We start from the raw sequence: 27,061 nt of genomic DNA, 5'->3' as shown, positions 1-27,061 counted from the left end.
AAAGGCGCTTGAAGATAGGCATATCCAGTAAAATACTGCAACCTCCTATGTATTGCTCACATAGGGACCATGAGGACAAAACTTAGAATAATTACTGCATGCACAGAGGCATTCTTCACGCCATATGTGAATGGAACAAGAAGAAACCCTAATAACTGGTACAATAGGACAAACCCTTTGCCATGCACCTCACGGTGTTTGCAGAGTATAGATGTAGATGTAATGAGGTTAATATTCTGCTCAGCTGGGATATTATTGTAGAATACTTCACCTTAAAAATTTTGGAAAATTATGGACATAGTGAAATGGGTTGGTAGTTATTGATATCACTTCTATCATCTTTCTTATAGTAGTGTTTGACAGTGATTTATTACAGTCTCTCTGGAAAAATGCTCTGCATTAGTGATGGCACTTATTATATGGCAATATGTCTTCAGTACTCTGTTGGAAACACTGTCAAATCCAGGTGAGGTTTTATTTACAGCTCAATTTTACAAGGAGAACTGGATGAGACAACCATATGACTGTATTTTTGAGAGGTTACTTTTCAGTATACTACTCTGGATTTTCTCTTGAACTAATTGTTACTATATTACCTATTACATTTTATAAATGATCATTAAACGTATCTACTACCAGTGACTCATCATTTATAGCCCTTCCATTTAAATTGTTGTGTTGTCTACTGTGGGAGTCAGCACAGACACAACCAAGGAAGGACAGAAGTTGCGATGGCCAGGGGCAGGAATCCAGAAACATCTGTACAAATTCTAATTAACAGTAAACTTTATAAAACAAAACTTTGACTTGTGCTTCTTGCGCCCTCTACATACTAGTACTTTACTCTTGATTACTACTCGTAGAATGCAGGCTAAGTAACAGCAATCAGCAATCATGGGGTGCTGAGCTCTGTCTTTGTGCAGGTGTGGCGCTGCCTGCCCATTCCATTGGCGTGTGGGTCAGCACTTTTTCGATGCTGTTTCTTGTTGTTGCACTGGTCGATGTGCAGTCAGTGTTTTAGGACTGCACGTAAGTCATTAGTGATGTCCTGTTCTGTTGCCAGTCAACCTGTCTCTCATTTTACTACATTCCATACAGTCTTAAGTCTGTTGTCAGAATTACTGATTTGGTGTAATGTGCATATTCCTTGATTTTCAATAATTTTTGTTAGTAATTTTTAGCAGTTTCTGTAATATGCATCAACTGTAGACTCTTTACTTGTCTTTCCCAACAGATAAATTTCCTTTACCCTGTCACAAGTTACTTTAATCACTATAGTGAGCCATGTCTTTTTATACAGCTGATATTCTTTTTGTTTAGCATTTTTGCTTCTGATGTGAATTTATAATGAAATAGATTAAATGTTTGCTAGCATTTGGTTCACTATAAATTTCATCCAAGATCATTTCTCACACACTACTCTTAAAAACATTTGTCATGGAGTTAAGAATGTTACTAAAAGGGTAGATTGATACACACCATAAAAGATAACACATTGAGTTGAAGACAAGTATGAAGAAAAGACTGTTCCACATTGAGCTTTTGGCCAAATTGTTCTTTAGAAAAGAACACACACACACACACACACACACACACACACACACACACACACAAACCAGTATCTCAGACTGCTCCAGCCAGAATGGGACTGTTGCAATGAACGAAAGCAATAGTCTGGAGTGGGATGTGAAAGAAGAGAGGAGTCCTGACTGGAAGAGCATGCACAGCTTGATACAAGCAGCACAAGGCTGCCAGGTGTAGTGTCAGAAGACTGTGGGAGAGGGAGGGGGTGTGTGTGAAAAAGGAGAGGTGCAGAGAAGGGGAGAGACCAGTGGGTACCTTGGCAGATGGTAGTGCACAGTAGGGTAAGAGGTGGTGAAGTCGAAGGAGTTGACAGGACAGAGGGGATAGAAATTGTTGAGTGGAATGTGTGAGGAATGTAGGTTGTCATAGGTTGAGACTGGACTAATTTTGGCAGCAGAGAATGCGTTGTAAGTATAACTCCCATCTGTACAATTCGGAAAAGCTTTTATGGAGGGGAGAGTTCATATGGCCCAGGTTGAGAAGCGACCTTTGCAAGAAATGCACATTATGTTCAATTACACATTGTGCCACAGGATGGTCCACTTTCCTCTTGGCAACAGTTTGGCACTTGCAATTCATCCTGTTGGACATTTGGTTGGTAGTAATGCCAATTTAAAAAGCTGTGTAATGATTGCAGTAGATATGATATGACATGGTTGCTTTCACAGGTGACAGAGTGGTCATGGTTTGCAGTCTGTATCTCCCTCCTGACAGGCCATCTACACCCACTGCCCTAACTGCTCTCCTTCGGCAACTATCCCATCCGTTCTCCTCCTGTTAGTTTTAATCCCCATCACCCGTTGTGGAGCAGTGCTTTTTATTCTAGTCATGGGCTCCCCATTGACCAGTTTCTTGTGGATCACGACTTGTGCCCTCATAATGATGGTTCCCCTACTCATTTTAGTGCCACATATGGCTTTCTCTGCCATTGATTTTTTGCTCACTCCTCACCCCTTCCTTCTGTACACTAGTTGCCACATGATGACCTCTGCAATAGTGACCACTTCCCCTTGATTCTCTCATTCCCTTTCCACCTCCTGATGGCCAAGTTGCCCCACTGGACTTTCAATGATGCTTATTCGCCTGTATATACCTCCCAGGTCTTGTTTATACCATCTTTGTCAGATTGTATTGATAAAGTCATTTGTGATATATCTGATAAGATAATTTGTTGTGCCAACATTGTTGCTGCCTACTCGATGGGCCCTGTTCACTGCTGACCAGTTCCATGGTGTACCATGGCCATTACCACCATTGTCCACAATCATTGCATGCCTTGCAGTGTATTAAGCAGCGCTCATCCTCTGGTGGTCTTATTACCATTAAACATCTTCATGTCAAAGCCCATTACTTAATAAAACAAAGCAAGTGGGTGTGCTGGAAATGCTTTGTCACTTCCTTATGTTCTTCTGTCCTTTCATCACAGGTGTGGGCTACATTCCACACCCTTCGAGGTTGTCAATGACCATCTTCTGTTCTGTGTCTTGCCCTTCCATGTAACCTTGGTATGGATCCATCAGTTCTAACAGAACACTTTATAACCCAGTTTGTGACAGTATTAGCCTCATATCCAGCTGCCTTCCTCATCTGGCAACAGTGAGCTGAAGCTTCCCACTCATGTTTTACCCCTAGTCAGGTGGAATCCTACAATGAATCTTTTACTGAATGGGAACTATTTCTGGCCCCCTCTTCTTCCCACAACTCAGCCCCTGGTCTTGATTCTATCCACAACCAATTGCTTGTACATCTCAGTCCTCTACAACAACAGTATCTCCTCCAAGTATTTCATTGTATTTGGCTCTGAGGCATTTTCCCCTCACAATGGAGACACAGTATTGTGGTTCCTGCCCGTAAAGGGACCACACCATAGTTCAGGTCGAAAAAAATCAATTTTCGGTTTTCACCATATTTTGATAGATTGAGGTTTTATTTAAGTACTCTGAAAAGGATTTTGCAAAAAAAAATTTTTTCGATCATTTAAAGATCATTTTCCTACCACGTGTATTTATGTGCTGTGCCCACTTTTGTCACCCACTTTTCTGCATATATTTTAGATCTTTATATCGCCTACATTGCACATTAGGTTCTTCCCCCCCCCCCCCCCCCCCCCCCCCCGCCCCCCGAGTGTGTTGGCTATTCTTGGAATGAAACAGTCGGTATTCTTTTGTTTCTGCTGTTTGTAAACAACATGCATTCAAACACGTGGTTAGTTTTGTTTAAGTGTGATTGCGAGTAGTTGTTATACTTAAGTTTACAGTGCTTGTTTATGTGTCTTTTTTCGTGTTTATTGAAAATGATGAAATGTAAAGGCATTTTCAAGAAATGACAATTTAAAGGAAACATGTTTTCTGTACAAGAGGTTATGTCACCTGGCAACAATGTTTCTAATTGTAATTCTTCAACAAGTGCATTATCAATATTACAGTTGCACTTGATGGAAGTTGGCTGAAAAGAGGACATACTTCTCAATATTGCAAATGTCGTAAAGTCAATGAACATAAAGAAAACAATTGTGTGGCTAATTTCAGATGAACAAGTGGTGGTATGGAAGTACATGGAGTACAACAAATATTTCATCGCTCTGTAGAATCAAGATACATACGATACACCAAATATTTGGACTATGGTGACAGTAAGGCATACAATAATGTGGTAAACTCTAAGCCACATGGAGATGCCATTATTAGCAAAATAGAATGTGTAGGCCATGTTCAAAAATGTTTGGGAGCAAGGCTGAGAAAAGTAACTGTTGATATGAGAGGGAAAAAAAATTAGAAGATAGAAAATTGGTTAACTAAAACTGAAATAGAAAACTTGCAGGTATACTATGAGCAGGCAATTAGGAGTCATAAAGAAAATCTGGAGGCAATCAAGAGAGATGTTTGGGCCATATTCTTCCACAAGTCCGCTACTGATAAGCCATGTCATTGATAGTGTCCATCAGGAGAAAATTCGTGGTGCAAATACAATAGGGCTCAGGCAACTGGAGAATCTTATTTTCACCAGCATGTTCTTCCTGCTGCTGTTATTACAGCAATTAAACCTATTTTCAGAGACTTGGCTCATCCTGGCCTTCTAAGGAAGTGTCTGCATGGGCGGACACAGAACCCAAATGAATGTTTAAACAGCATAATTTGGAACCGCCTTCCTAAAACTGTATTTTAGGCATGCATACAATGAAAGTAGGAGTTGATGATGCTGTTATTACATTCATTTGTGGTAATATTGGAAGTGTTCGCTACTGAAAAAGCTGGGAATAAAATCCTGGTGAAAATATGATCACTGGGCTGCAACATTGTGATAAAATGAGGATAGCTGAGGCAGACAGGTCTGCATAAACTATGGCTAAGAAAGCAAGACAAACATTCAGGAAGGTGAAAAAGAAGATGGAAGACCTGCTAGAGGCCAAAGAAGGGCCATCGTATACAGCATGACAGTTTTAATTAATGTAAGTAACAAATTTCAGAAGTTTTTTTCTCTAAAGCCAATTTCCCACAAACTAAAATTTTCAGTACATATGCCCAATTATATCAGAAACTATCATAGATAAACGAATGAATTTTTCAGAGACTCAGCATAACATATAAAGCCACCTCTGGTGCTACATTCATTAATATTCCCCCAATAGGAAGCCCACGTAAAATATTTTCTGCAGAAAAAACTTAATATTTGTTGTTAATAAATTTAAAAAAGTATTTCTTAAAAACTATAAAGTGGATAAAGTAGATTTAATACTGTTGACTCTATTAGCATCATGTAACATAATGTAAAAATATTAAGCCCTGCATCAATTAGTTTTTTCAGAAATGGGTCAAATACTTGCCTAAATTAACATGGGTTAGAGATTCAGGGTGTGGACCCCTTAAGTGTGGCAAGGATCTATCATTCCTTCATTAGTCTGACCAGTGTCCTCTGCAAGTTACTTACATGGATGGCAGCTTGTTGGCTCAGTTAGGTCCTCAGATCTTGGGACCTTTTGTCTCCTTACCAGTTTGGCTTTTGGGGGTGGAAGGGAGGGGGGGAGGATCGGTCAGCTTTGATTGGAAACTGCATTTTAGCAGGCCTTTCCTTAGCACTGTCACATTGTCGCATTTTTGTTCTATCTTTGTAAGGCATATGATACAGCTTTTTTTGGGTCATCACACTCTACGTATGCTACTCAAGTGTGGTCTGCGGGCCCTCCCAATTTTTATTCACCAGTTCGTGTCCCACCAATTGTTCAGAGTTTGGGTTGGCTCTAATATTAGTTCTCCTCAGACCAAGGAGAATGATGTTGCACTGGGTTCCATATTAAGTGTCCTTTTTCTCATCATTGTTAATACACTTGTCACCTCCACCAGACTGTTGGTCACCCCTGCGCTGTGCCTGGATGATTTCTGCATTTGGGCTAGCTCCCACTTGGTGGTCTCTGCAGAACAACAGCTCCAGAGTGTGACCCAGCACACTTCCATGTGGACATTCCATACTGTTTTAGATTCTCTCCCCTTAAGTCAAGAGTGGTGCATTTGTCACTGTACTGTGGTCCATCCTGACCCGGATCTCTAACTTGATGCTCACTGCCTGGTTGTGGGCCCCCAGTTCTGTTTCATGGGTCTTCTTTTTGAGATAAATCATACTTTGTTTCCTCATACCAGCTTTCTGAAGGTTGGCAGTTTTTGTAAACTCAATTTCATTCCCTTCCATGGGGCAAAGATCATTTGACCCTTGACTATCTTTATCAGGCATTAGTTCTGTCTCATCTCGACTGTAGTTGTCAAGTTTATGAATCAGGTGCTCCTTCCATGCTGCTCCATTTGAGCCCAATTCACCATCATGATATCTGTTTAGCCACTGGTGCCTTTTCCTTTAACCCTGTTGAGTCTTCTCATTGGTGCTGAGATCCTTCTGCTTTTGGTTTAGCAATTCCAGCTCTTGTTTCTTTATGCCATCACTATCCTTTCTTCCCCTGTTCACCCCCTACTATTATATTCTTTTCATGGCTTTAGGATGTTGCCTGCTTGCTGCCCGCCGTCAGGTGGGTTTACCAATGGGCTTTGCCTCACTTCTCTCCATTGCAATTTCGATGTCCCCTCCTTGAGCTCTTCCCCATGTTCTCTCCAAATCCCACCCCCACCCCCCTTGGTTAGTTCTTCAGCCCCAGATTTGGATGGATCACTCTGTGGTCCGAAAGCCTCCATTGCTCCAATGGTCTTCCATTGTTTGTTCTATCTGCTCTTATGGGAGATGGGATAGGCCTTTATGTTTTCTGTGGGCATGGAACCATATCTTGCCTGTCAAGTGCGATGTGTTTACTGCAGAATCAGTGGCTGTCTGTCGGGCACCTACTGTATTAAACAGTGCTCTCTCACCTGAGTTTTGTTATGTACGGACTCAATAAGTAGCCTTCAGGCTATCTCTCAGCCTTCAAGCTATCGCTCAGTGTTTCTCCCATGACCCTTTGGTTTCTGCCATCCATTACCTTTTCGCAAATCTTGGTGTTGTGACCTCTTTGGTTGTTTTCCTTTGGGTTCCCAACTATTTGGCTATCCCGGGTAATGAACTTGCTGATAAACTGGCTGGGGAGGGGTGGAGGGGGGAAGCAGCCACCTACTCACAATTCTCCATGACCTCTTGGGAGCAGATTTATAGCTTTGTCGAATCCCTTTTTGCTCAATAGTGGGCTGGGCCGACTCTCTGGTGGCCTGCAGGGGGGGGGGGGGGGGTCGCTATCTACCAGTCTAAAAAAACATCATACAGTCAAGGGTACTCTCATCACATGGTGCTCTTCTCTCCACCTCTCCCAGGGGGAATCTACTTTTGTCTGCCATCTTCATATTGGTCATACTAGATTGACCCATGGTTTTTTCTTTGGAATGAGCCACCCACTCCCCTTTGTAGCTGCCTGGCCCCCTTACTGTGACCCATATTTTGCTGAGCTGTCCCCGCCTTTTGGCTCTTCACACTAAATATGCCCTCCCACCTTACTTGTCCTGGGTGTTGCGGGACAATCTGCACATGGTTAGATCTGACCTCGGTGTTCTTCACAAAAGTGGTTGTCATTCAGATTTAAGTCCTTGAATTTCCCTCTGGAGCTGGAATCCTTCAGCTTTGGCTATGGGGGCCTTGGCCTTATCTCCACACCAGGTGGGTTCTACCCCCCCTTTTTTCCTTATGTTTTGTGTGGTCTTTTATGCCATTTTGTTTTCTCTTTCCATTTGTCTTTTCCCCTGGTATGTCTCCATAATGTTATCATCATGGTATGGTGTAGTGATCAGGAAGGGTTGGTGACAGTGTTGATGTGCCATTACATGTAGTGTTTCAGAGGTGCCCCTGCTCTTGCTGCCTTCCATCCTCCAGTTTTTTCCTCTTCCTGTTGGTTTGATGTTCCTTTTGCCTCTTGATTTGCCAATTTTCCTTCTCATTGACTGGACTGTGTTACTTTTGTTGTTCCATCCACAGATCATAGGACCATTGGCCTCTCTTTTTTGGCCCTCTCCCCCAACAAACAAACCAACCAGCCATCTACCTACGGTACATTACTGTCCCCATGCACTCCACCCAACAGCTTCCACCACCTCTGTCTTGTCACCTCCTTCCATTTCATGTCTACTCATCCTCACTGTGCTCTGCTCTTTGCTAACCCACCTGTCTGTCTTTCACCCTTCTCTGCATTTCCATTTTTCCACTCCCCTTTCATGTCCTCTCCTCCTCCTCTCACAGTCTCCTGACACTGCACCTTGCAGCCTTGCCTTGCTGTTACCAACGCCTTGCACACTTCGCCAGAAATAGCTCTTCTCTCCCCCTGCTGTTCCCCTCCTTCCCCATCCCACTACAGATTGCTACTTTTGTTCAATGTAACAGTTGCATTTTGGCTAGAGTGGCCAGAGATACACTCCTGTAAATTGAAATAAGACCACTGTGAATTCATTGTCCCAGGAAGGGGAAACTTTATTGACACATTCCTGGGGTCAGATACATCACATGATCAGGCACATAGACACAGGGAACAGAGCATGCACAATGTCGGCACTAGTACAATGTATATCCACCTTTCGCAGCAATGCAGGCTGCTATTCTCCCATGGAGACGATCGTAGAGATGCTGGATGTAGTCCTGTGGAACGGCTTGCCATGCCATTTCCACCTGGTGCCTCAGTTGGACCAGCATTCGTGCTGGACGTGCAGACCGCGTGGGATGACGCTTCATCCAGTCCCAAACATGCTCAATGGGGGACAGATCCGGAGATCTTGCTGGCCAGGGTAGTTGACTTACACCTTCTAGAGCACGTTGGGTGGCACGGGATACATGCAGACGTGCATTGTCCTGTTGGAACAGCAAGTTCCCTTGCCGGTCTAGGAATGGTAGAACGATGGGTTCGATGACGGTTTGGATGTACCGTGCACTATTCAGTGTCCCCTCGACGATCACCAGAGGTGTACGGCCAGTGTAGGAGATCGCTCCCCACACCATGATGCCGGGTGTTGGCCCTGTGTGCCTCGGTCATATGCAGTCCTGATTGTGGCGCTCACCTGCACGGCACCAAACACGCATACGACCATCATTGGCACCAAGGCAGAAGCGACTCTCATCGCTGAAGACGACACGTCTCCATTCGTCCCTCCATTCACGCCTGTCGCGACACCACTGGAGGCGGGCTGCGCAATGTTGGGGCGTGAGCGGAAGACAGCCTAACGGTGTGCGGAACCATAGCCCAGCTTCGTGGAGACGGTTGCGAATGGTCCTCGCCGATACCCCAGGAGCAACAGTGTCCCTAATTTTCTGGGAAGTGGCGGTGCGGTCCCCTACGGCACTACGTAGGATCCTACGGTCTTGGCGTGCATCTGTGTGTCGCTGCAGTCCGGTCCCAGGTCGACGGGCACGTGCACCTTCCGCCGACCACTGGCGACAACATCGATGTACTGTGGAGACCTCACGCCCCATGTGTTGAGCAATACGGCGGTACGTCCACCCCGCCTCCCGCATCCCCACTATACGCCCTTGCTCAAAGTCCGTCAATTGCACATACGGTTCACGTCCACGCTGTTGCAGTATGCTACCAGTGTTAAAGACTGCGATGGAGCTCCGTATGCCACGGCAAACTGGATGACACTGACGGCGGCGGTGCACAAATGCTGCGCGGCTAGCGCCATTCGATGGCCAACACCGCGATTCCTGGTGTGTGTGTGTGTGTGTGTGTGTGTGTGTGTGTGTGTGTGTGTGTGTGTGTGTGTGTCTTCATTTCTGAAGAAGAGTTTGGCCAAACCTCAACATGTAAACCATGTAACAATCTTGTCATTGTGCTTGTTTGTAACTCAACATGTCATCTTCATGGTGATTAGCAATCTATCCTTTTCATAATATTTTTGATATTCCAATCTGGACTTTGCATTGTTTGGTTTTACCCAATGGCTTTTCTTCCATCCCACAGTACTGTAATGGTTTTCCTTTGTTACTGTTCTCTAAACCATTACTCTACACAGTGTCTGTCCTTTCCCTTCTGTGTTTTTTTTCATTGCCTTTCAAATTGTACATGCTCTGAAGACTGAGCTACACTGTATCAGTGACGTCATCCAGACAACCCACCTACATGATCTCATGGATTGCTGGTGTGGCGCATCATACTCAAAATTCTTCCTCCCAATAATTATACTTATTCCTATTGATCCCATTTCCTCTCTCATCCTTGCATATTTTCATGTGTTTTTTCCATAGATACCTGCCCTCCCCCCCTCCCGCCCCCCTGCTCTCTCTCTCTTTATATCGCACCACACACATACTCCTGTTCCATACTTTTTCCCATGTGTTTGCACATTTTATTCACTGACATACATAACCATGAATTTTTACGTATTTGTGCATATTTTTGGGTGTCTACATATTTTTACATGTCTTTTTTTTATGCTGCTCCCCTCACAACCACTTAAAACCTCTTCATTTTCCCATTTGCTCCATCATTTCCTGTTTCCGAAGTGTTATGCTTTACATAGTGAACCTCTGCTCCATCTTTATACACGAGCTCAGAAAAATATCCCTTTCCCTGGCTAAAACTCAGTCCCACTGCCTGTTCATCTCTCTTGTACCATAAAATCCAGCAATCAACCACACAGCTATCTTCATTCCTTCCACCAGTGTCCCAAAATGAGCTGTGGGTGCTTTCTGGATCTAATAGACAGTCTTCATTGACATAGACAGGAACAATGATTTATATCTGGCTGCTTGCCAAGGTGTCCACAGCTTGACCACAGCTCATCCTCCTTGTGGTATTTGGGGGTGCCATAGAGCCACTGTTATCTGCACTAGCTTGCCTTGATGAGCCATGTGATACAAGCACGTCTTCCCAGTGTTCCTCTACTGAATGATGGTATTGGATGCCACCCAGCAAGTTGCCAGTGAGTGTGGGAATGTGCGATTTGTTGTTCCAGTTTGCAAGTTTGACATCAGTGTTCGCCAAGAGCAATCCATCAGAGTGCAGTGCTTGCCAGTTGGAGCCAAGACGTCGATAGTGTAGCAGGTTTGGACTTTGCTCATTACAGTGTTTTCTTACTGTGACACATTGTCTCTACTGAGACTATACCTTCAAGGACTGTTATTGAGTAGTCCAATTTTGCATCAGATCAGGGTGGTCTTTCAGTCACATTCATTCAGACTGTTCAGTTGCTGTTCAGGCCCTAATGGTAATGTGTAATCTCTTGTGCTAGTAATAAAGTTCTTAGTTACCTGGGCAGCTCTCTCTTCTTATAGCATGCATCACCCGCACAAGGACATAATAAAACACACCAGCAAGTGATCCCCCTGCAGGTTCGGGGGTTAGAATAGGCTCGCGGTATTCCTGCCTGTCGTAAGAGGCGACTAAAAGGAGTCTCAAACTTTTCGGCCTTGTGTGATGGTCCCCTGTTGGATTTGACCTCCATCTCTCAAAATTTTCCGAAGAGCGAGCCGATTGGGGAAGGGCGCGTTACTTGGTGCATTGTGTCCATCTTGCGATCAGACCTTTCGCCAGCTTATACACCGTTGAACTGCAGTCCTGTCCGCTCTCCATCTCTTGGGCATGACTCTTTTTCTGCGTGCAGATAACACCTTGCACTGTGCAGTGCCTCTTTCTGCACCGACGGCGACCATGGACCACATGTTACCTAACATCCAGCACGGTAGCCAGTCCGTTGTGGTAGGGCCGCCATGTACCCTGTTGGTTGTAGCCCCCTGACAACACAGGGATCGCTCTACTGATGCCTGCGCCGTTAACTCCCTACGTATGCCAAGGAGTAGATGCCTATCCTCCTGGGGTATCGGGACTCCCGGCAATGGCCATCCTGCCAGGTGGCTCTTGCCGTGGCTGGGTGGCGCCCGTGGGGAGGGCCCTTGGTCGGAGTAGGTGGCATCAGGGCGGATGACCCGCAATGAAGCGTGGTACATCGTTTCTCACTGGTGGCTAGCCGCCAGCAGTCTCTAAGCGTTCTCGGGCTCAATTTAACGCTCAGAAGTACGATACAAAAACGTTCCCCTCCCTGGCCACACCGTGGGAGGAACGTAAGTCTCAGGATGGCAGTAGCAGTTATTCGTCCCGCTTCTTAGTTTGTGCGAGGGTTGATGGGGAGTCTTTTCTCTCCACAAAGCCTCAGTTCTTCGTCGAGCATTTAGAGGACAAGTTTGGAGAGGTGGAGGGCTTGTCAAAAATGCGCTCTGGGTCAGTCCTGATACAAACGGCATCCTCTGCCCAGTCACGACGGTTACTCGCTTGTGACAAGTTGGGGGATGTTGCTGTTACGATCACACCCCATAAGAGTTTAAATATGGTCCAGCGAGTTATTTACCATAGGGATCGTTTGCAGTCTGATGAAGAGCTGCGCGCCAATTAAGAGCGCTGAGGTGTACATTTCGTCCGGCGTGTTCATCGGGGTCCGAAGGAAAATCAGATTGCTACCGGTGCCTTCATCTTGGCCTTCGAAGGGGATACATTACCGGAAAAAGTCAAGGTGATGGTCTACCGATGTGACGTTAAGCCCTATATCCCTCCCCCGATGCGGTGCTTTAAGTGCTGGAAGTTCGGCCATATGTCTTCCCGCTGTACTTCCAGCCTCACATGTCGAGATTGCGGACGCCCATCACATCCCAATACTCCATGTGCCCCGCCTCCCATCTGTGTCAACTGCGGGGAGCATCATTCACCTTGCCGAATTTTCCAGAAAGAGCGTAAAATCATGGAATACAAGACTCTGGACCGACTAACCTATACTGAGGCCAAGAGGAAATACGACCAACTCCATCCTGTAAGAATGACATCTTCCTATGCTGCTGCTACAACACCTGTGCTAGCCCCATCGGTTTCTCCAGTTGTGGTTGGATCGACGAGTAGTAAAACTCCTCCTGCCCCCTCGCCAGTGGTGGGCTCTACCCACCAGGTTGCTCCTGCGCCACCTACCTCAGGAGCAACACCATCCCACCAATCGGGGACGTCTGTCCCCACTTCTAAGCCGGAGAAGTCTCCAACATCTTTGGCTTCTCACGCTCGCAAGGGGTCCCTTGGGTCCCTCCCTTCCCAGGTTTCCGCCAGCGAGAAGCCTGACGACCGACAATGGCGTAATTGCCCGCAATCAGCTGGTCGTAGGGCTTCACGATCCTCCTCCGTCCCGGAGACTGAATCGGTGAAGCCCTCCCAGCCGGTGCGACCCAAGGAACGGCGTGAGAAACCCAAGAAGAGCTCTCGGCCCAAGGAACTCGCGGTGGCAGCCATCCCAGCGCAACCTTCCAGCTCTGCGTCTGAGGATGCGGTGGAGATTCTGGCGTCCGCTGAGGACCTCGATCTCGCCGGTCCATCAGATGCCATGGAAAGCACTATCACAGGTGCTAAATCGGAGGCAGCAGGTGACCCAGTGGCGTAATCTCCCTTCCCAGTCCCGTCAAGCCTTTCTCAGCCATGGACAACAGCATCCTCCAATGGAACTGCAGCGGTTTCTTCCACCATCTAGCTGAGCTCCGCCAATTATCAGCCTTCACCCTTTCCTCTGCATTGCTCTGCAGGAAACTTGGTTTCCGGCAATGCGAACCCCCGCCTTCCATGACTATCGGGGTTATTATAAGAACCGGATAGCTTATGAAAGGGTGTCTGGTGGCGTCTGCATCTATGTCCTGAACTCTCTTCACAACGAGTCTGTACCTCTCCACACATCTTTAGAGGCTGTCGCTGTTCGGGTGTGCACGCCACAGGCTGTTACCGTCTGCAGTCTTTACCTTCCACCACATGGTGATGTCGCGCAGCATGTCCTGGCTGCTCTGATAGCTCAATTAGCTCAATTGCCTCCACCTTTCCTGTTACTGGGCGACTTAACACCCATAACCATCTGTGGGGTGGGTCAGTGGCAACAGGTCGAGGCGCCATCATTGAGCATTTATTGGCGCAGCTCGATCTCTCGATCTTAAATGATGGTGCCTTCACACACTTGAGTGTGGCGCGTGGCACATACTCCACCATTGACCTTTCCATCTGTAGCCCTAGCTTCTTACCGTCTGTCCAATGGAGAGTGCATGAAGACCTATGTGGTAGTGACCACATTCCGATCTTTCTGTCACTGCCACAGCGTCAGTCCTCTGGGTGCCCTAGCAGATGGGCTATGAATCAGGATGACTAGGACTTGTTCTCCTCCACTGCCGCTATTGAGCCTCTCTCTAACAATGCCATTGATGCAGTGGTTCAATCGGTCACCACCGGCATCATTACTGCCGCGGAATCTGCCATTGCCTGTTCTTCTGGGTCCCTTCGGTGGCGGACTGTGCCTTGGTGGTCGCCTGAGATCGCTGAAGCGATTAAAGCTTGCCAGCGGGCGCTCCAGCGTCACAAGCAACATCCCTCAATCGGTATGTGTCCACCATTGGCCTCCATGTCACTCCATCACAGGTCTGGGCCAAGATTCGCCGCCTCTATGGCTATTGGACCCCTGTCAGTGTCCCTGCGCTCTCACTGAATGGGAGCAGTTTGTACTGACTCCGACGTCATTGCAAGCCGCTTGGCAGATCACTTTGCTATGAATTCCGCTTCTGCCAACTACCCCTTGGGCTTCCGCTCCAATAAGGAGTGGATAGAATGTCGGAGTCTTTCTTTTCGCACTCACCATCCTGAATTGTACAATGTTCCATTCAGTGAGTGGGAATTTCGAAGTGCCCTCCCCGCTTGTCCTGATACCGCTCCTGGGCCAGATAGCATCCACTCTCAGATGCTGAAACACCTTTCAGTGGACTGCCAGCGACGCCTCCTCGATCTTTACAACCGCATTTGGGTCGAGGGTGAGTTTCCATTGCAATGGCGGGAAAGTCTTGTTGTCCCCATTCTGAAACCAGGGAAGAACCCTTTGGAGGTGGACAGCTACCGTCCCATTAGCCTCACCAACGTTCTTTGCAAGTTGCTTGAACGGATGGTGAGCCGGCGCTTGAATTGGGTACTGGAGTCTCGAGGCCTTCTGGCTCCGTCTCAGGGTGGGTTCCGTAAAGGCTGCTCTTCCACCGACAATCTGGTGAGCCTGGAGTCGACCATCAGTACTGCTTTTTCCCGCTATCAGCATCTGGTTGCTGTCTTTTTCGACATGCGGAAGGCGTATGATATGACATGGCATCATTACATCCTTTCTACGCTTCATGGATGGAGTCTTCGGGGCCCTCTGCCGATCTATATCCGCAATTTTCTGTCGTATCGTACCTTCTGCGTGCACGTCGCGGCCTCATATAGTTCCTCCCAAGTCCAGGAGAACGGTGTGCCACAGGGTTCTGTTCTCAGTGTGTGTCTGTTTTTAATAGCTATTAACGGGCTCGCTGCGGCCGTGGGAAATACTGTCTTTGCTTCCCTGTATGCTGCCGACTTCTGCCTTTACTACAGCTCTATTGGCATTGCAGCTGCTGAACGTCAGCTACAGGGTGCAATCCGTAAGGCGCAGTCTTGGGCTGTAGCACATGGTTTTCAGTTTTCGGCAGCCAAGACCTGCGTTATGCATTTCTGCCAGCAACGCACTGTTCACCCAGAGCCATGGCTTTATCTTGACGGCGAGCTTCTTAAAGTGGTGGAGTCACATAGGTTTTTGGGGATGGTTTTTGATGCCCGGTTGACTTGGCTGCCTCATATTCGGCAGCTTAAACAGGCGTGTTGGCGGCATCTAAGTGCTATGCGATGCCTGAGCCACACCAGGTAGGGCGCCGACCGATCTACTCTCCTACGGCTTTACCAGGCGTTAATCCAGTCCCGTCTGGACTACGTTAGTCTGGCTTATGGCTCAGCATCCCCATCTGCATTGCGGGTGCTGGACCCAATCTTCCACAGCAGGATACGCCTTGCCACTGGTGCCTTCCGAACCAGCCCTGTGGACAGCATACTTGTGGAGGTAGGTGTCCCTCCACTGCAGTTACGACGCCAACAATTACTGGCTGCTTATGATGCCCATGTTTTTAGCTTGCCCGGGAATCCAAATTATAGTGTCCTCTTCCCGCAGTCAGTCGTTCATCTGCCAGAACGTCAGCCCCGGTTCGGTTGTCGGATCGCCGTACGTCTCAAACAGCTTCTTTCCTGGCTTGGGTGTTTCCCTGTTTCACCTCGTTTCCGGGCCCCTCTGCGTACACCCCCATGGTGTGTGCCTTGCCCTTGACTTCGGCTCTACTTGGCACATGGCCCGAAGGACTCAGTCCCTCCGGAGGCCTTCCGACGTCACTTTTATTCCATCCTGGCCACGTATCAGTGCTCAGGCGTTGTCTACACTGACGGTTCGATGGTTGCTGGTCTAGTGGGTTATGCACTAACTCTAGGGGACCATTCTGAACAACGTTCGTTGCCGGCTGGCTGCAGTGTTTACAGTGCTGAGCTGGTCGCCATCTTTCGTGCCCTAGAGTATATCCGCTCCTGCTCAGGTGAGTCCTTCGTTATCTGTAGCGATTCCCTGAGCGGTTTACGAGCTCTCGACCAGTGTTTCCCTCGTTCTCATCTGGTGATGGCTATCCAGGAGTTCCTGCATACTCTCGCCCTTAGCGGCAGTCTGTGGTCTTTGTTTGGACCCCAGGCCATGTTGGTATACCCGGCAATGAAACTGTTGACCGCCTGGCGAAAGAGGCCACAAGTGTGCCATCTCTGGAGATTGGCCTCCTGGCGGCTGATTTGCGGGCAGTCTTACGCTGCAAAGTTCTCTTGCTTTGGGATGCCGAATGGCGCAGTCTGACCACCCCTAACAAACTCCGTGCCGTCAAGGACACGACGACTGTGTGGCGGTCATCCATGCGAGCCAACCGCAGGGACTCAGTCGTCCTTTGTCGGCTCCGCATTGGCCACACCCGACTCACGCACAGTTATTTACTGTGTTGTGAGGATCCCCCTCTTTGTCGTTGTGGGGCGTCCTTGACGGTGGTCCATATTCTGTCGGAGTGCGCCCTTTTAACCATGCTCAGGCAGACTTTTGCAATGCCTGACACGCTCTCTGCTCTTTTATCAGATGACTCTGCCATGGTGGACTTGGTTTTGTGTTTTATTCGGGCAGGGGGTTTTTATCCTTTAATCTGAGCGTTTTCTTTTTTTTTTTTTTTTTTTTTTTTTAAGTGTTGATTCTGGCTTTTAGCCTCTGATTTTAAAATGAGTTTTTAAAGTGTTCTTGGTGGTTGGCTTTTTCTCTTTTTCTCTACGGTCGGCCAACCACCGTCACACTGTGTGTGTTACTTTTTTTTGTCTGGTCTCTGTCAGAGTATTTCATGTCCTGTTTCGTCTGCTGTCTTTCCTGTTATTCGTTTTTTATTCCCTTCGGGTGGTTTTAGTTTTTATGGAACAAGGGCCCGATGACCATAGTAGTCTGGTCCCTTTAATCCCACAAACCAACCAACCAACCAGCAAGTGACTTAATGGCCAAACCTCAGGAATCTCTTGTGACACCATACATACCATTGGTGCCATAATTGTTGCCACAGACACCAGCTAACTGCAACAGTTCAAAGCCTGGTGGCTGCTCCGCATACATTTGGCATTTTCCATGCACAAAATTATCATTATCCCAATGTGTATTTCACCACCAGATAGAACTTATCAGGCACATGAAAGCTTCTGAAACACTGACAAGTATGTGAACTAAATGAAAAAGCCTTTACAAAAGGAAAGTACTTGTAACAGCTGTAAGTCACACTGCTCACACTCATTGCTATATAAAAAGGCCATTGCAAATAAGTTTTGTGCTGTAGCTAGTCTGTGTCAATCAGCCAGGGTCAAGGTAAAACCTGCAATTTACATATGTGAGCCCAGCTTTCCCAATGTAAACAGTTAATAAAATTGAAAAGAAAATTCGTATGCACATTGAGAAAAGCTAGCAAGTTTTTGCTTCCTACTGGATATATGTAATGGGACAAATACAATCCTTTCTATGAAGAAGTTTTGCTGCAGCTGCTAATTCTGGTAAAAGTGCTATGCCTTAGGGCACACACAGTGAGACCCAATAAAAGCTTTCGTTTGCTGATAATGTCATTAGATGTTTCAGTCATACAACACAGAAAGTAAATTGATTAAAGGGCAAGAGTTGGAAAGATAAGTTTTTGAATTTCGGTTAGGTAGATGCAAAATAAGTATACAAATGGAATAATGATTCAAAGAAAAAGTTGTCATTGAAAGAAATAACATGTGATGTAATGAGGAGATAAATGCTCAAAACTTTTTTTTTCTGTGGCTTACTTTGTCAGTCACAAGAAGTTAGTTGTACCAAGATCGTGAATGCCATTTTCATAATTTGACTGCAGCAAAATTGGGCTATAAATTCATACCATACTTCATATAAAGCCTGTAGCATTGATTTCTAGATAGCTTCTATATGAAATGTCTCGTGTGACAATGTAGATTAGTGCAACATTTATCATTTATTGTCAGTGTGGATTTAACCATTTTACCCCTATGAACCATGGACCTTGCCACTGGTGGGGAGACTTGAGTGCCTCAGTGATACAGATGGCCGTACCATAGGTGCAATCACAACGGAGGGGTATCTGTTGAGAGGTCAGGCAAACATGTGGTTCCTGAAGAGGGGCAGCAGCCTTTTCAGTAGTTGCAGGGGCAACAGTCTGGATGATTGACTGATCTGGCCTTGTAACAATAACCAAAACGGCCTTGCTGTGCTGGTACTGTGAACGGCTGAAAGCAAAATGAGGCATGCAGCTATACTGTATGGTTAAATGATGATGGCATCCTCTTGGGTAAAATATTCCGGAGGTAAAATAGTCCCCCATTCAGATCTCCGGGCGGGGACTACCCAAGAGGACGCCATTATCATGAGAAAGAAAACTAGCGTTCTATGGTTCTATGGATCGGAGTGTGGAATGTCAGATCCCTTAATTGGGCAGGTAGGTTAACAAATTTAAAAAGTGAAATGGATAGGTTGTAGTTAGATATAGTGGGAATTAGTGAAGTTCAGTGGCAGGAGGAACAAGACTTTTGGTCAGGTGAATACAGGGTTATAAATACAAATTCAAATAGGTGTAATGCAGGAGTAGGTTTCATAATGAATGAAAAAATTGGAGTGTGGGTAAGCTACTACAAACAGCATAGTGAAGGCATTATTGTGGCCAAGATAGACATAAAGCCCATGCCTACTACAGTACTACAAGTTTATATGCCAACGAGCTCTGCAGATGATGAAGAAATTGATGAAATGTATGATGAGATAAAAGAAATTATTCAGGTAGTGAAGGGAGACGAAAATTTAATAGTCATGGGTGACTGGAATTCGAGAGTAGGAAAAGGAAAAGAAGGAAACGTAGGTGAATATGGATTGGGGGAGAGAAATGAAAGAGTAAGCCGTCTGGCATAATTTTGCGCAGAGCATATCTTAATCATAGCTAACACTTGGTTCAGGATTCAGAAAAGAATGTTGTATACATGGAAGAATCCCGGAGATACTAGAAGGTATCAGATAGATTACATAATGGCAAGACAAAGATTTAGGAACCAGGTTTCAAATTGTAAGACATTTCCAGGGGCAGATGTGGACTCTGACCACAATCTATTGGTTATGAACTGTAGATTAAAACTGAAGAAACTGCAAAAACGTGTGAATTTAAGGTGGTGGGACCTGGTTAAGCTGACTAAACCAGAGGTTCTACAGAGTTTCAGGGAGAGCATAAGGGAACAATTGACAGGAATGGTGGAAAGAAATACAGTAGAAGAAGAATGGGTAGCTTTGAGGGATGAAGTAGTGAAGGCAGCAGAGGATCAAGTAGGTAAAAAGACGACGGCTAGTAGAAATCCTTGGGTTACGAAAGAAATATTGAATTTAATTGATGAAAGGAGAAAATATAAAATTGCAGTAAATGAAGCAAGCAAAAGGGAATACAAACGTCCCATAAATGAGATCGACAGGAAATGCAAAATGGCTAAGCAGGGATGGATGGAGGACAAATGTAAGGATGTAGAGGCTTATCTCACTAGGCGTAAGATAGGTACTGCCTACAGGAAAATTAAAAAGACCTTTGGAGAAATGAGAACCACTTGTATGAATATCACGAGCTCAGATAGAAACCCAGTTCTAAGCAAAGAAGGGAAAGCAGAAAGGTGGAAGGAGCATATAGAGGATCTATACAAGGGCAGCATACTTGAGGACAATATTACGGAAATGGAAGAGGATGTAGATGAAGATGAAATGGGAGATATGATACTGTGTGAAGAGTTTGACAGAGCACTGAAAGACCTGTCAAAACAAGACGCCGGGAGTGGACAACGTTCCATTGGAACTACTGACAGCCTTGGGAGAGCCAGCCCTGACAAAACTCTACCATTTGGTGAGCAAGATGTATGAGACAGGCAAAATACCTGCAGACTTCAAGAAGAATATAATAATTCCAATCCCAAAGAAAGCAGGTGTTGACAGATGTGAAAATAATCGAACTATCTGTTTAATAAGTCACCGCTGCAAAATACTAACGCAAATTCTTTACAGACGAATGGAAAAACGAGTAGAAGCCGACCTCGGCGAAGATCAGTTTGGATTCAATAGAAATGTTGGAACATGTGAGGCAATACTGACCCTATGACTTATCTTAGAAAATAGATTAAGGAAGGAAAGGAAAACCTACGTTTCTAGCATTTGTAGACTTAAAGAAAGCTTTTGACAATGTTGACTGGAATACTCTTTCAAATTCTGAAGGTGGCAGGGGTTAAAATACAGGGAGCAAAAGGCTATTTACAATTTGTACAGAAACCAGATGGCAGTTATAATTGTTGAGGGGCATGAAAGGGAAGCAGCGGTTGGGAAGGGAGTGAGACAGTGTTGTAGCCCCTCCCCGATGTTATTCAATCTGTATATTGACTAAGTAGTAAAGGAAACAAAAGAAAAATTCGGAGTAGGAATTAAAGTCCATGGAGAAGAAATAAAAACTGAGGTTCGCCGATGACATTGTAATTCTGTCAGAGACAGCAAAGGACTTGGAAGAGCAGTGGAACGGAATGGACAGTGTCTTGAAAGGAGGGTATAAGATGAACATCAACAAAAGCAAAACGAGGATAATTGAATGTAGTCAAATTAAGTCGGGTGATGCTGAGGGAATTAGATTAGGCTATAAGACACTTAGAGTAGTAAAGGAGTTTTGCTATTTGGGGAGCAAAATAACTGATGATGGTTGAAGCAGAGGATATAAAATGTAGACTGGCAATGGCAAGGAAAGCGTTTCTGAAGAAGAAAAATTTGTTAACATCGAGCATAGATTTAAATGCCAGGAATTCGTTTCTGAAAGTATCTGTATGCAATGTAGCCATGTATGGAAGTGAAACGTGGACGATAAATAGCTTAGACAACAAGAGAATAGAAGCTTTCGAAATGTGGTGCTACAGAAGAATTCTGAAGAGTAGATGGGTAGATCACATAACTAGTGAAGAGGTACTGAATAGAATTGGGGAGAAGAGGAGTTTGGGGCACAACTTGACAAGAAGAAGGGACCGTTTGGTAGGACATGTTCTGCGGCTTCAAGGGATCACAAATTTAGCATTGGAGGGCAGCGTGTTGGGTAAAAATCACAGAGGGAGACCAAGAGATAATACACTAAGCAGATTCAGAAGGATGTAGGTTGCAGTAAGTACTGGGAGATGAAGAAGCTTGCACAGGATAGATTAGCATGGAGAGCTGCATCAAACCAGTCTCAGGACTGAAGACAACAACAACAACAACAACAACAACAACATGAATTTAATGTAAATTCATACTTTGTATAATTTCAGGTGAATAAATTTCATTGTAAATAAAGCTTTCGTAATTGAGTATGTCACACCATAAATATTTTTATGTTTTGTACCAAAATTAAATACCTTTGAAATAATTCAATTCTCTTTTTAACAACGTAGCCAAAGTAACAAGTCTTTCTGGCAAGTGGAAGGAATTTAAAGTTCAGAACAATAACATCTAATGTGACTGCAATCCAGCTGCAGCCTGCTAAGAAGGAAATCTTTTCTGTTTTGATTTAATGGAGAGCCCATCTCACTTGATTAGCTCTCTAAGAAAATGAGGTTTCGACCACAATTAAAATTATTTTGGGATTGATGTTTCAGGGAGTTGTGTAATAGGGACCAGTCACCACTCAGGTTGAGATCTTTCTCAAGTGCCATGTGTCAGTTGTTTTGATTGTTTTGAAAGGGCATGCAATGCCTTGTGAAACATAGCTTTATGCATTGTGGCAACAATGCCCCCATCACTGCAACCAGTCATTTGCGGGCTGGCAGCGATACCCTCGTTGCTTCAATCTGTCAATCGCAAATTAACTTTAACTGTAGTATAGTTCCAAACATTCAGATGGGATGACCGTATATTCTTGTTGATTATGGATAATAAGTTAATATTAATTGGTATTTAAATTTTGACCCACTTAATAGAGAAGTGTACTCATACATTTTATAGGAGTAATTTTATGTTTCAGTTTCCTGAAGATCCATTAAAATTTGAGAAGCTTGACTTCAATATGAATGAAGGTCCAGAACCTAATTTTCATCTGGATGCCTCTGAACACAATGTAAGTTTTCACATCTACCTTGAATTATATATGAAATGCAATAACTGTACCTTAAAGTGTAATGTTAAATAATCATTGAGCATTAACCACTATCACCTATAGCATCAGTAATTTATCAGACTGTTTGTAGAATTTCAGGTGACTTAAGTTATTTTGTTGTATTATGTGTTAGTTGTTATGGATAGTATTCGAATAAAGCTTGAAATGAGTATAACATTGAGCATTTTCATGTTTTCTTGGTGCAATGACTGCTCCATCAATTTTTGGGCATGTGGCTATATTATAAATTCTTTTTCCCTTTCCATTGTGGTCATGTCATTCAGCCATTTTCAAAATGAACCAGGTTAGTGACATTACAGCACATGCTCCATTCTTTTAAACTCAGACCAAGACACTGTGCATGCAGCCACAAATACACAGGTGCCAGAGACAATGATCAGCAGCAAAGGAGTACACATGTGACTGAATTAGATCTGTGGCTATGTGCTCAATTCTTGCCGGGAAGTTGATGTATCACTGTGAACTGCACTGTGGTGACATGTTTGCAAGTTTATTAAAGAAAGTGCCAGATTCTATGATTTATCCAAACTGAAACTGCCATCTCTATTAATAAAATTTCTCATCAAATGTATTTCAACTTATTCTTTCACCAGCAAGTACCACATAGGTGAAGATGCCACAAGAATTTTGACATTTTCATACAACATAGCGAGGGGTAACAATATAGTGCTCTGCCACAGCTGAGTTACTGGGTCTTGAGAGCCAAGTGCTCTTGTTGTTGTTGTTGTTGTTGTTGTTGTTGTTGTTGTTGTCTTCAGTCCTGAGACTGGTGTGATGCACCTCTCCATGCTACTCTACCCTGTGCAAGCTGCTTCATCTCCCAGTACCTACTGCAACCTACATCCTTCTGAATCTGCTTATTATACTCATCTCTCGGTCTCCCTCTACTATTTTTACCCTCCACGGTGCCCTCCAATGCTAAATTTGTGATCCCTTGATACCTCAAAACATGTCCTACCAACCGATCCCTTCTTCTAGTCAAGTTGTGCCACAAACTTCTCTTCTCCCCAATCCTATTCAATACCTCCTCATTAGTTACGTGATCTATCCACCTCATCTTCAGTGTTGTGTACCTATAGTGCTCAATGTGTCTTTCATAAACAGTGAAAGTCTCCTGTGCGATATATGAAAGGCCACACTCGCAGGGGATCTTGAAAACCCATGTTCCAGAGCATCAGTTAATCTTTAATGAAATGCAAGAGTGCTGCTGCATTCAGTAGAGTGTGAAAAATTACTTTTACTTTGGGTTTGATGAGGTTCTGTCTTATTTCTGAATGTATTTTTCCCACCTATCGCAGAAAAGGCATGGATTTAGATATTTATGCATCTTCTTCTGTGCCCCCTGTGTCCAATTTTTGCTTTATTCATTGTGCATTACTTAGAAAATACTTATTGACTTCAAAAAGTATGTTACAGGGTTTGTGTAAAAAGTAATGAAACTGAATTTTTCTGATGCGACTGTACTTTGCAGTGCTTATTCGCCCAGGTGTATTAGTGGTTGGGGATGTCTGGCCAAAAAAGCTCAGCGTGCCTGTCACCTGCAGGCTCTTGTCTCGGCAGCATTGTGCATTTAGTGGACATGTTGCAAAGTCGTTGGTTGTGGTGCAACATGCAGCAAATGCTTGAGCAATGTTATGGCATCAAGTTCTGTATGAAATTAGGAAAATCGGGTATGGAAACAATAGATATGTGTCAGCAAGCCTACGGCAATGGTTGTCTGTCAGAAGTCCAGGTTTTCAGGTGGGTGAAGAACTTTACAGAGGGCCAGATATTGTTGAAGTTAAGGACCACTCTGGACGCCCCTCAGCCAGTAAAACTGACAAAAACATTGACTGTGTGCACGTTGTATTGAACACTGATCATCAGGATGACAGCAGATGATCTCAGTTTTGATAAAATGACAGTGTGCAACGCCACCACCAAAGAATTGTCTATGAGGAAGATCTGCGCCATGATGGTCCTGAAGATTTTATCAGATGTTCGAAAGCAAGAATGTGTGGACACCTGCCAAGACAATCTCCAGAGCCTTGAAGCTGATTGGAAATTTTTAGATAACATTATCACTGTAGACAAAACTTGGGTGTTTCAGTATGACCCAGAGACAAAGCGCATGAGTGTCGAATGGCACACCATAATATCCTCACATCCAAAAAAAAAGACTCACATGAGCAGATCAAAACTGAAAGCCATCCTGATTGTGTTTTTCGATGTCGGGGGCATGGCTCATCATGAGTTTGTACCCCAAGGCCAAACTGCCAATGGTGCTTTTGTGTTGTGAAGTGCTCAAGAGACTGAAATAAAAAGTTTGTCGAGGTCAAAACATGTCTGAACAAAGCTGAAATCCCTTTATCAAAACTTTTGTCAGTAAGAGAGAAAGGCCCTATGATGAGAATGTTTGCTAATGAGACCACATTGAACCTGAATAATTGATTGAACTGTTCAGTTTCAGTGATTTCAGTGAAGTCCACAGAGTTGCGTATGTGTTCCCAACATTTTCCCACAAGGGCCCTTTATAATGATGCTAAGTTTTCAGCACAGTCTTAGTTTGTAGAGAAAATGTTACTTGCTATCTGGTGAATAGAAACATCTTTCTTGTGGAACTTTGGAAGCCTATAAAGTCTCAGAGGAATTTGGTTTCAATCATAGCACAACTTCTGGCAGTTAAGGAGAGGGGTTCAGAAGCAAATCATTCTTTCTCCTTACGTGGTTAGTTCTGTTTTTATTAATCTTCTTATATGTGCTTCCACTCAGTAAACTGCAAATTTTACAGTGATAGTTGCCATAAGACATAAAACAGTTGCATTATGTTTTATCAGCTGGAAGATCCACTCTCTGGATATCCTGACGAAACTTATAGAGCAGCCCTCTCTGCCACAGGTATATTACTCCATTATGTGCGAGCCTCCATAACAGCCTGCCAAGTTTCACATCTTATTTCATCTGCTGAATCCATGGAGAATAGTCAAAAAGATTCTTCAATGTCGCTATGAACATGGGTATTCGCAAAACCTTTAGTGTGGGTGCAAAATTCACTCCACATTGACTGCCAAGACGAAACCAATCAGGCTGCTGAAACAGCTTATTCATGCTCCCATGAGTGCTACTGTAGTCCCGATCCATGAACAATGGCAGATTGAGCATGTCAAGGCACGAACGGGGATTGCATTGTTGGCAATTCCAAGTGACATTTGCGGTATGTGTATGCGCATGCTTTCTTCTTGAAGAAAGTGTATATCCTTCAAATTATGTCCCTCACTTGCTTATGCATAATTTATCTCTTATCACCACCATTAGCAATGACAACTCGCAACAAATGAAATATAAATTCACTAAACAACTTGCTATGATCGTGTTTAATGCTCACATTAGCTATGGCTTTCACAAGAGAGTGCTCAAACACTTTTGAATGCACATTTGCTGTTGGAGAATGCATGACATAGATGCGCAGAACAAGCCTAACTCGACCACCATTGTTCATGACTCTCGACTATAGTTAAGAAAACAATGTTGCTCAGGTCACCTATAATATCCATATCCAGGCTGTTTCCTGTCCCATCTGTCTGACTCATCTTTCATGAAATACTTGCACAAAGGCCATAAAACCTCAACCACCTGGTTTGTAAACGCTGGTGATCTTGTACTCTTTCCCTAATTTCTCCTGGGAGGGTCTAAATCTTTGCCACAGTGGCTATCTAGCAGCAATACTGTCTTCTTCCTAGCATTAGTTGTATTCCTTGCCTTCCTACTCATAGGCAGAGTCTACTGCACATTTCCAACTCCTATATCGTTTATAGGCTGTAATGTCCTCAGCTCTGGCAGCTGGAACCTATTACTAGTTGGGACAGTGAAACTGTCAGTGTCCTTCATCTTCCAGCCTTCTGTTTCTCAATCGACACCTTCATTAGTGCCTTCCTTCATCCCCATTAGTCTCCCCTAGCTTCTTCCAAATGCATCTGAAGGGCACAGCCACAGTTCCAAGAGAGAGCCTCAGTGAGCATCCCAGAGTTCTCCCCCTACTACATCCCCTCCCCTCCCCATCTCCCCCAGTGAAACGATGCTTTGCTACAGCTTCCACAAATCTCAGATGGTTCTGTGACTGTGTAGGCTGCAGATTCCTCGACTCGCACCATGGGATGGTGGGATATCAGGTTTTGTTTAATATGTCAGGGATCTACTACACACAGAAGGTGGCTACATGGGTAGTGAGGGCTGTGTGGAGTGGACGAGGTGGTTTTTTTAGGTTAGAGGTTTATTGGGAAAGAACAAAGATAGTTTTTCTCAAAGAGATCAGGTCAAAGGTTGACATGGGAATTACAGGTATTGTAGTAGTAAGTTGTTGTAACTGTTGTGGGAAAGAACCAGAGCTCGAGGTGCTAATAGAAAGCACTGAAACTCAAATTGTTATATATATCGAAAGCTGGAGAAAAGTTCAGCCAAAATTTTTTATGAA

The 27,061-nt window shown here is 44.6% G+C and overlaps 1 protein-coding gene across 8 annotated transcripts in view; it reads left to right on the top strand.

The window, feature by feature from the left end:
* LOC126295241 (zinc finger protein 492-like) overlaps positions 1-27,061 on the top strand; it is a 244,249-nt gene that overhangs the window by 62,728 nt on the left and 154,460 nt on the right. For all 8 annotated transcript variants that reach the window (XM_049987596.1, XM_049987595.1, XM_049987594.1 and 5 more), the window contains one exon: positions 22,459-22,551. In XM_049987596.1, coding sequence (XP_049843553.1) covers positions 22,459-22,551 — 93 coding nt within the window. The remainder of the gene's footprint in view (positions 1-22,458; positions 22,552-27,061) is intronic.

The sequence above is a fragment of the Schistocerca gregaria genome, chromosome 11, assembly GCF_023897955.1.
Source record: "Schistocerca gregaria isolate iqSchGreg1 chromosome 11, iqSchGreg1.2, whole genome shotgun sequence".
NCBI lineage: Eukaryota > Metazoa > Arthropoda > Insecta > Orthoptera > Acrididae > Schistocerca > Schistocerca gregaria.
This window is presented reverse-complemented; position numbering and strand designations above follow the sequence as displayed.